Raw genomic sequence first — 10,946 nt, 5'->3', positions numbered from 1 at the left:
TCGAAGAATATACAGATTTGCAATGGCTTTTTTCGAAAGATGAGAATTAGAAAGACATTTTTCAAATTCGCTAAAATTTTTGTGGCTTATATGAAATTAACCCAAATTTTTGGCCCACGTAAACTGATGTCCTGAGAGCCAATTTCCCTCATGTACAAGATATCAGTGACAACATTGAACAAGAAAAGCCCAACGGTATCAAAGCGAGGTTACTTTTATCCTTTTGGTATCATAGAATATTGAAATCTCGCTCAATGAACGAGCACAGGGAAGGGATTTACTGCGACAAGTATTAACCAACTGTTTTACAACAAAAATAAATCGCGTTTGAGTTCTTTTTTTTTGGGGTAGCTTTGAGCTCATTTTGGGCTACACCATAAACAGCTATCTATTCTAGCTCCCTTTGAAGTCATCAAAAATGTTTTTAAGGCGGAGTTTGACAAAGAAATCACCACCGTACACATAGATTGCATGATTAATATGACCGAGGTTCCAGACTTGATGTTCACGTCTCATGTAACACACATAACATACACACCTCATATGATAAGAAACAATAAGGCTTAAGTAGCTACTTTACGCTTGAACCTAGTGGCGGAATACACGAACGCAAGCAGGTTCAGGAACTGTAATCCTGCCATTAACCAGAAGAATCGATCAAGATGCCCTTCATTAAGGTTCTCCGGTATCCAGTAATGGCTCCCTCCTTTCACCGTCACCGAACCGACGATCTTTAGAATCATGGAGACAAGATAGCTCCCCAGTGTGACCATGATGAGAGCACAAGCCTGGCACATGCTTCTCATGGCATCAGGAGACTGCTCATAGGCGAACTCGATGAAACCCACCACGCTGAACACCTTCGCCACCCCCACCAAGATGTACTGCGGCGCTTGCCATAGGATGTTCATCGGGACCACGACATTCTGGTGCACCAAACCTCTGTTTTCGGCGATGCGGAGACGCGCATTCTCCACCAATGCAGCCATTACCATGGAAAGCATCGCAAAGAACATGCCAATGCCGATGCGGTGGAGCTCAGAGATGCCTCGCTTGATGCCGGTGATCCTGCTCACCATCGGCATAAGGACCCTGTTGTAGGTCGGTGCCAACAAAAGGATGCAGATGCAGTTGAATGTCATTAAGGAGGCCGGGGGTACATCGAAACCATTGATCCGGTTGTCCATGACGCTGCCTTGTTCGACGAAAAGCGGGAACGAAGCTTCGGCGGTGTTGAAGATTATGGCTGTCACTACGACAGGCAGCATTCTTGCCAGGATCTTCAGCTCCTCCACTTGTGTCACCGTGCAAAGCTTCCAGGGGTTCAGTAGGTTATCAGCAGATGTTTTATCAGAGTAAGTGATAGTAGCAGCTCGATCAAAAAACCTAAAAGGCCAAAAGATTCAAAATTAGTTATCTACAATTCTCAAGTGACTGCAATTAATATTAGCAATTCTGTCGAAATTGACAAGAATGAAGAGATTGAAGATATGCAACAAAAAGCATACATCAACCCATCCGTGTGCATCAGCTTCCGGCTGCCTGCAATGGCAGACTCTTTCCCAGGAATCTCATAGAGAAGAGAGCTCTCAACCGGCACATGAACATGAATCTTCCGGATAGCCGCAACGGCAACCTGGCAAGCCCTGGTAAGCGCGCTTCCTCCGGGCCTCTGGTACCTGTAAATTTTCGTGCTAGCGAGAAAACCGGCAATGCCAGCCGCCGAGAACAGTGTAGGGATCCCAAAACCCAATCCCCAGCCCAAGTTGTCCTGGATCCACACCATGACGGTGCTGGCGAAGAAGAAGCCGCCGTTGACAGCGAAGTAGTACCAGTTGTAGTAGCGCTCCTTGTGAGTCTTCTCCGCGGCGTCGGTGTCGTCGAATTGGTCAGCCCCAAACGTCGGCACGCAAGGCCAGATACCACCCAAGCCCAGAGCCGTCATGTAAAGGCCTAGAGAGGACAGGGTGTCCCGAGGAGAGATTATCACCACGGAATCTGCAATCTCCGGAGCCACTGCAGAAAGCGTCAGCAGAACCATTCCCTGAAACGAGAAAATGACACACACAAAATGTTTCAGACATTGTAGAACTCAATGATCAGTATAGTGAACCATTCCTTGAAAAGAGAAAATTGTTTCAGACATTGTATGTAGAGTAGTAACTAGTGAATGAAGCAAGAGGAGCTTAATTACAAAGGTGAAGATGGTGAGGGAGACGACGATTGTCCGGTGTCTCCCCCAATAGGAGTCTGCCAAGAAGGCTCCGAGCGGAGAGGCGAGGTAGCAGGTGCCCTGCCAAGAAGCAATGCTGCTCGCCGCCGACACGTTGCTCCGGTGCTGCACCTTGGTCAGGTAGCTCACGAGGTTCGTCCCCACCGCGTAGTACGCCAGAGCGCCGCAGAATTCACCGCCTGCGAAGAAGAACAGAGCATAACATAATGTGAATGATCATCAACCATCTCTGGTTCATCCGATTCCTGCAACACGCCAACACTGGAAGGGAGAGAGCGCGTTACCAAGAATGGAGCAGCAGGCTCGCCATTTCCCTGAACGCTCTCGGGGCGCCGGAGCTCCCTTGAAATCGACGGATCCGTCGCCAGTGTAGGGGCCGTGATGATCCTGCGGAGGCATTGGGACGGGGGATTCGTCCGTTGGGTGGTGAGAGCAGAGCAGCGGGCGAGGAAAGGGAACCGGAGAAGAAAAAGGCGCATCGGCATCGCTCTGTGGGTGCTGAGATCGAGCATGGACGGGGATCTCGAGTGACACAGGCTGCCCGCACTTCCATCTCAACAGCTTTATACGTATACTCGTCTTAACGCGCTAAATTACATCTGTCCTCCCCTCGTCGGCAGCTCCACATGGAAACCGCTGCCTTTCTTCTTTTTGGGTGAGGGGATACTACTAGTACTGCTGCCTTGGGATGAATCCCTTGCCCGGTTGAAGCAGCAGTCAAGCATGGGAATCAAAGAGCAAGGCACTAACAGACTAACAGATTTTAGCCAACTATACAGACGTTTCGAAATGCCGTGTCGGGTTGGGGTTTTTGCTACTAAGATGAGCAGTAAAGATTGAAAACCGTAATCATTATCCATAATTGGTGACGTGTGATGTGTACCTGCCCTACGGTTTCACATAAATGCACAAACTGAACGTTTGATCTTTCTTATCCAGGATTAATTGTAAGAGTTTTGATCTGTGATGTACTACATCAAGCTCTACGTGCATGTACGACCACAAATCCAGGTAACACCTACTAGTTGCCAGGAAATCTACTATCACTGCCCGAATCTCTGAAAAAATAGCTGATCAAGCTGCAACTTATCTTATCTCTCATCTCTCTCTTTCTAAATTCTTATCATGATTTTAGTGCAAATTAATTTAGGAACGGAAGGAATACATGAAATCGCAAGAATATTGCTATACGTAAGACCCTGCTTGTACAATTTACGTCTGATAGTGCGCATCAAGCCATCCATCCATGTGCCGTATGCATAATTGTCAGTTCCGTCGAGCCATCGAGCCATCCGTCGGACACACTGCTATCGTATCCATCGAGCCAATCCGTCGGACACATAAGTGTCGTATGCGCAGCAGTTCCGAAATCGTAAAGAAGCGCAATTTATGTGAATAATTATTGCCAAACCATGATGCTAATGAGAGGAAGAAGAGGGGTGACCTGTGACTGTGAAGGGGTGCCATGAAGGAGAGGAAGAAGAGGCAGCTTCTCCTGCTCTGCTTCTGTGATGAAGCCTGCCATTCTGCTGCCCTGAAGCTGCCTTACCGAATACCGATGGATGGATGCTCCTTTTTATAGCACTATAGCAGTACCAAGAAAATGAAATAAAAATAAATGAAAACGTAAGATTGGTGAGAGGAGGAAACAAAGGAAGTACCCGAAAACAGCAATCGTCAGTTGTCACTCGGAAAGTAGTATACATAGGTGGAAGAAACTTGGCAAGGACACGCATGAAAGGCTGGAACTTCTCCTTTCTCGTACATCAATAAATGTGGCGAGATTGAGTGTGGAGTTCTGGGAGAGATGCACCGGTTGATATTATTATCAGGTGGTGGTTGGTACATATCAATTCCAATTTCCACATTTCAGCCAAAGAAATCATAAGAAAATCATGAGATGCAGGATCACTAAATGCATGCCATGTAAGATCAATGAGACTAAGAGGAGGAAACAGAGTCTTCCTTCAGTTTTTCACAGAAAAAGACCCCTTTAAATGATTCCTGTTTGAAGAAAACATAGCGAGCCTCAAAGGTCTACAAGTAGAGCTTTCTTCCTGTCAGGCTGAAGTCTGAGAACGAGGCTCACTGTTACGTGAACAGCTATCTTTAACCAATCACCGACCAACAAATTGATCGGCGCGCAATTCCAAGCATTCATGAAATGTACGGCAACGCTCAAACTGATTGGCATTCTAGCATCATTCCTCCATCACGGAGGGCAGTAGGTCTGGTAAGCAGTAGGTGCCTTCTTTTATTTTATTTTTATTTTGAAGGGTTTGCTTGAAGGTGGCTGTAAGATCACTAAAAAATAAAAAATATCGGTCATGTTTGGCAAAGACGATCAAAGGAAATATTAGTAATCTGAAAGTTTTAAGGCACATCTATATCAAGGGAAATATATTTTTTGGAAGGGAAATATTATTGATGTGTTCCACGAGAACGGAGACGGTTGCAGCATCCGGACTTGGTTTTCGAATACTTTAGTGATTCTCGTGGCTTCACCGCTTTTGAAGTAGATCAATGCAATGATCTCCGACAACAAGAACAAGCTTGCTGCAGCTAATTGTTTCTGAGAGCCCATCCAACGGCCGCTCAGTATTACCGTTGGGACGCTAAGATCGGTACACGGAATAACGCCCAACCGTTGACATTTTGGTTAAAAAATGGATAGTAGTATCCGAATTTTTATTGTTGGATCCGACCTCAAATCCGAATAATCCATATCCGGCAGATTATGGTTATACCGTATCGTGTACCGTATCCGAATAACATATCCATATCCAACCGGATAGACATTTCTCTTACCATATCCTGTACGGTCGGATCGAATCCGAATTTAGCCGAATAATATCCGATTCGGTTTCACCCTTATCGCCAACAGTTTTTGAGATAGAGATGAATAAAGCTACCGGACTTGGTGCGCTTTTAACTTTCACCGAACATGGAGACATTCTTATGCAATGCTTCTCAGTTCTCATGATTTAAAAATACTGGTGACTTGGATTCGATCGGTAGAATGAATTATTGTATTTATAAATGATATAAAATAATTTAAAATATAATTTCTCTATAATTTATTGTTGGGACCAACCTAGATTGTCAGGCCTAGGTTGGTATTCCCACAATTCCAAAATAAAGGACGTATAATTTTTGTTGACTGCCAACTTTCTAAACAAACTATCGCTAACTTTATAAAAAATATATGAACATCTACAATGTCAAAATAGGATCATTAGATATATTGTGAAATATATTTTGTTTTGCGAAAAAAAAAGTTTATCATAGTATCTTAGTTTGAATCTGTATATGTTGTTATTTTTCTATAAGTAGTTGTTTCAGCTTTAGCCACGCGAATGGCATCGCTGGCTTGAACTTCTAAAAGTTTGAAAGTCGATAAAAATTATATGCCCTACATTTCGAAACGGATGAAGTATATCTAAAGAGGTCTAATATCAAATATGTGGCTGAATGTTCTGCAAAAAAATGTGCCTATGTGAGATGAATTGAAAATCTAGTCCTGTTAAGCAATATGAGGATTATGCCATAAACAAAGCACCCAGTGTTTTTTTTCTCTCATGCAAGTCATATTGTGTATCTTACAATTTGTCTTAAGGTGTTAAAACTTAAAACTGATAAAGAAGTTAACAAGCCCCTAAGCATTTCTCATAGCACCAATTACAAAGTATTTACAGATATCTCAGTACATACAAAATGACCCGTCAAAAGAATGATACACTAGGATGTGGCACCAAAAAAGATGAGTTGGAAATTACACTTGACCAAATAATTTAGAAAAAACAAAGGAAGCAAAAATTACAGCACAACACTATTACAGGCCAGATCTTCCTGGCAGTGCAATATGGCAGTAAATACAACTGAAATACAATAGGAAGACTCCGTTTCCCATGGCAACGTAGGGTAGGTGAATGTCAGCAGATAACCTCATATCAGATTTCCGAAATATGATCAGATAGTTTCTTTGCACCACATATAATAACATCAGCAGCATTCCTGCTGAACAGCGTAACAGCTTGCAGCTACAGAAGCCTGAGGTGTGCAGTATCATTCAGCCTCTTTATTTGCCACCCAGTTCTTAGCGAATGTTCAAGAACTGTGACTGAGGAATCATCTATACATATTCTTTGGGACATCGTAGGATTGCAGTCCAGCAAGCCTGCAAGGAGGCATCGAATGGGGATGGCATGGCAGAAAATCGCAATTGAGGTTGTCGAGCTCCCCAGATTTGCTTCGTGAAGGTGATGCCTATGGTTTATTTCTTTAGGTGAGAAGTCATCCTCAGTCTCATTGTCCCCAGAAGTGACAAACTGGAGCCTGCTTTTACCAGATTTCTTCCTTTGAAGGCTATGTCGATTGAGCCTGTAAAGCAAATCCCAAGATGGGCCATCTTGGACTGAATTGGTGGAGCTCTGCCGAGATAACCCCTTTAGGTCATTTTGTTGTGATAGTGTATCCCCCATTGCCACCTTTTCTGGTAACCTTATGACTGTTCGGTTCAGGAATTCCATCATCCTAAACTGTACCTGCCTGAGTGACTCTCCTGAGGGCGCTGAGAAATCAGGCTGGGTACTGTCCATCAGGTTAATCATTTCTGGAGTATAGATTTCTGATTTTGGACACCCCTCCCACTGACCATGACTCATCTCAGTCAAAGCATCTGATATTTGGATCTGGTCCTCTGGGAAATCAAGCTCCTGCATATTAACAGTTTGATATGTCAGAAAAAAAAATCAGATTTAAGACCAACCAGGAAATTGAACATATGTCACTTTTAGAAGTTCAAGGTGTTGAGACATGCTAACATGTGCACACCGTATGGATAACTACATCATATATAATAATGGCAATCCCATTCAAGATATCTTTTAACAGGTTTTTGTTGCTGTGAATGAGAAAACTAAACTTCCATTTAACAGATCAAGCTCAGGGTTCATGCGTAATCATTTGAAGACTAAAGTAGCATTTATAAGGCACACATTCCCATGATTATGTTATGAATACATTTCAGTAAATATCATAGTTTTTTTTCCATTTGGAGTATCAGCTTCAACATATGGATGGCTACTGTGTGTTCATCATTAACAGCTAGTTAGGAGTGGCGGCTGGGATTTCTTGTCCCAGAATTTTTATAAAGTGTCCGCCACTTACAAAAAAACAACAGCAAGTTCATGTGGTTGTAACCAAAAAAGGGGATACTTTCAAACCGGAGAGGTGGTGCATGATCCTGTTTTAGTGAACTACATATTAAGGCCAATCAATTATATTGGTATAATTAATACATGCCTAATGCACCAAATGCCAAAGGACAATTATTCAAATAAAAATCGAAATTGTCCCACCGTAAGAAGGACCGTGTGCACAAGCACAGCACTACACCATCACCAGTCAAAACTAGAATCAGTTGTAGATCAACTAGACTCTCTCCTAACTCACTACTGCTATTTTTACCAAAATCAATCAAACGTCCCTTAAAAGGATTCCTTTTTTTCAAAAATTTCTCATGCAGAGCATCTCCAACTGACTATTGTTCCATATTTATGCTACCATTTTCCTTAACATGATGCTTCTGAATGATTTTTTTTGACCAAACTGTTTCTGAATGATCACCTCACCTGTTGGTCAGCTATAGGTAGAGTACGTTGATCATGGGGCAATAGCCTGACGATGATAACATAATCAGTAGGTGTGAGTCGTGTGGCTAGTCGTTCCAATTTTCATTCTAAGCCTCCTGCATTTCCAACATGATCACTATTTTTGGTGCAATTTGACTGTCAATCAGCTACATACATGAACAAGAAATGCTTATAATCTGTATATCAAGTGCAGATTATAGTACATAGGGAAGTACTACACATTCCAAAGAACAGATGCTCATCATCTAGATCTAAAACAACATTGTCCCTATCATTTTAAACAGTGTGGCTTCTTCCTGATGTTTTTAAACATCTTTATTTTTGTGTCTATTGTACCATATAATGTCGGGTACTGTGGCATTCATAAATCCAAAGAACATTAGTTTTGTCCTGTGCACTCCTGAACAGCGTCACCAGAGGATGAGCTATCCCGTCCAATGCCAAATTACGAGAATCAAAGGACAATTTCTTGCCTGTCATATCACAAGCGTTTAACACTAAAATTACAGCATAGCATGAAAGACAACAAAAAGCCACCAGCTCACCACTAATTTCAAAACCATTCTACAATCATAACAAATGAACACAAGACAAAGATTAATTACAACTACGAAAGGGCACAATCATGGTCAAGAAAAAAAATCAGCTGGGTTCTGCTTACTTGCTTGGCAAGGTCGGGAAAGTGGATTTCTGGGTGGATGTTTACAAGATTGATTATCCTTCTAACATTTAGTTTCCCTAACTTTTTTGATGATAAGCAAGTACTCCCTCCGATCCATAATAAATGTCGCTGATTTAGTACAAAGTTGTATTAAATCTGACTAGGCACAAATGGTGTCTGGAACATGACTTTAGAAGAGATCGAGTTGAGTTCACAAAGGACAGTTATATTTTAGTTTGGCACTCGAGAAAACTCAGTTCTACTCAACGAAATCTGTCAATAGTGTTAAGAGTTCTCAAGGTATGAGTGGTCTCAGAACGGCAGATATTTGTCAGTAATCAATTCATTGTAAAAAAATGTTTGTTTCTTTCGTGATAAACTCCAATCAGCCAAGTAGCTGGCAAGAGAGGCTTGCTGGGATAACTTTTATTCCTTCTTTGCAAGTTTTGTGGTCAGTTGGAATCCACAACCTATTCTTTTCCAATGTCCATTGCCACAATTTGTTTGGTGTGTGGTACGAAATACATTATCTAGTAGGATGTTTGTCCCATCAACATTGCATTCTTCCATTATGAGGTTGTAGGGCTTGCTGGTAAAGAAAATTTGACACATGCCACTTTGGTAAGAAATACATTGTAGGGTTTCCTTAGCAGCCATTTCATGGCCACTTTGGTTGGTCAGGAATGAGTGACATGGTCTTCAACTAAAAATTCCTTGGAACCCCACTGGTTACTGCTTCGAAGTCTGTTTCTTTAGTACATTATTGTCCATTTCCCAGTCGACAATCGTAGTCATCCAATGAAGATTTTCTTATCCATCAAACCTACATTAATCTTACACGAATCTAAATGATTGAATCAAAAGGTTGTTATCATATACCCGCAAAAAAAAGGTTGTTATCATCGACTGAGAAATAGTTATTTCTCAGTTGCCTAAGAAATAGCAAAACCGTTAATGTATTATACTACTTTCAGCACAGGACATCTGGGTGTGGGAGCTCTTCATTTACACGTTGCTGGGACAACTTGCACAAACAAGAGCGCAACCAAAGCAATAGAATGGATGCAAGCTGGGGATCATGGCTTTTCTCACTGAATATGTTTACCTGTAGGTGTGCTTCGTTATTAAAAGCTTGTAAAACTAGTATCCCGAGTTACCCATGAAGCTGTGATTCTGATGTGCTTTAGAAACAAAGCTGGAATGTAATGGTCGGTAAAACGATAGGATGCAATCTTTGATAAAAAGAAAGGTCTTTGTGACAACAGTGTGGAGTATACGAAGGCAGTAGCAAGCACAATACAGACCTCTAAATGCCTAATGGTATTACTTTCCAATAGTAGACTTTAGCGTAAAATAGTTCACCTTCATTCACTAGTGTTCTTTCGGCCCACAATTCAGGTGTATTGCAAGCCAAGGAAAGGAGCCACAGGACAGTAAGCAAGCACAATGCAGGAGTAGAAAATGCACAAGGAAAGGCAAGAAGGGCTCACCCGGCAGACGAGGGTTGCAGTTGCGCGGGCACGGTCGAGCGGGGACGTCCACGCGGCGTCCAGCCGCGAGCCTCGGGAGAGCAGGAACACAGCCAGCGCGCGCGCCTGCCGCTCCCCGCGCGCCGTGAGGGCGGCCGCAGGCCACCGCCCGCCGACCAGGTCGGGCCGCATCGCGGACGCGCACTCACCGTGGCTAACTATGACCACCTCCAGCGGCGTCTCCGCCCTCCCTTGCTGCGGGTGGTGGTGCTGCTGCTGGTGCGGCGACGGAGGGGGGAGGAGCACGTGGCAGGGGTCCCAGACCTTAATGTTTGGGCCGAGGAGGCGCGGCGTGCCCGCGGCGGAGGGCTGCGGCGAGAGCGGCGAGTCGGCGGCGCGGCACGGGAGCACCTCGGGCTCCTGCTCGAGCACCTTGGACGCGGACGCCGGTGGGACCGGTGCCTGTGTCGGAGGGGGCGGGGCCGAGGGCTCCGAGGACGACGCGGCGGACGGATCGTTGTCGTATTCGTCGGCGGCGGTGGAGACGGAGGAGTGGGAGGAATGCGCGGAGCCCATGGCGGCCGCGGTGGCCGTGAGCGGCGAGATCTGACTTGGAGGTGGGACACGGATGCGAGCTGGGGGCGAGTGAAGAGGAGGGGAAATGGTTTGGTCTGTTTCCTTGACGCGACAGGGAGAGATGTGCACGCCGAGATTCGTGCGGGATCTGTGTGCGTTTGCACATTGCAAGCGGTTTTTCTCAACGGCCAATTCTGACACACGCCACTTACAGTTTCACGCGCTGTCGTAGCAACGGGAAGTCGGGAACCAGAGAACATGCAGAAACGAGAAACGTCTCTTGAGAAATTTGAGATTCGGACAAAATGCACTCCTATGACTAAAAGCGCAAGGCTTAGACATGTCTTTCTCGT

The 10,946-nt window shown here is 44.1% G+C and overlaps 2 protein-coding genes across 2 annotated transcripts; both read right to left on the bottom strand.

The window, feature by feature from the left end:
• Window positions 1–419: 419 nt before the first annotated feature.
• LOC100836387 (protein NRT1/ PTR FAMILY 8.3) lies at window positions 420–4,249 on the bottom strand. The gene is made up of 6 exons (XM_014901939.2): window positions 3,895–4,249; window positions 3,678–3,817; window positions 2,518–2,620; window positions 2,195–2,412; window positions 1,509–2,044; window positions 420–1,386 (listed from the first exon to the last, which is right to left on the bottom strand). The coding sequence occupies exons 2-6, from the start codon at window positions 3,756–3,758 to the stop codon at window positions 564–566; spliced, it is 1,761 nt and encodes a 586-aa protein (XP_014757425.1). The 5' UTR covers window positions 3,759–3,817; window positions 3,895–4,249; the 3' UTR covers window positions 420–563.
• A 1,617-nt stretch (window positions 4,250–5,866) lies between these two features.
• On the bottom strand, window positions 5,867–10,693 carry LOC100836077. The gene is made up of 2 exons (XM_003577482.4): window positions 10,039–10,693; window positions 5,867–6,948 (listed from the first exon to the last, which is right to left on the bottom strand). Exons 1-2 carry the CDS (start codon window positions 10,591–10,593, stop codon window positions 6,274–6,276), a joined length of 1,230 nt encoding a protein of 409 aa, XP_003577530.1. The 5' UTR covers window positions 10,594–10,693; the 3' UTR covers window positions 5,867–6,273.
• Between the last annotated feature and the right edge of the window lie 253 nt (window positions 10,694–10,946).

The sequence above is a fragment of the Brachypodium distachyon genome, chromosome 4, assembly GCF_000005505.3.
Source record: "Brachypodium distachyon strain Bd21 chromosome 4, Brachypodium_distachyon_v3.0, whole genome shotgun sequence".
NCBI classification, from domain to species: Eukaryota; Viridiplantae; Streptophyta; class Magnoliopsida; order Poales; family Poaceae; genus Brachypodium; species Brachypodium distachyon.
Note: the sequence above shows the minus strand (reverse complement) of the source record. Positions and strands in the feature narration are given on the sequence as shown.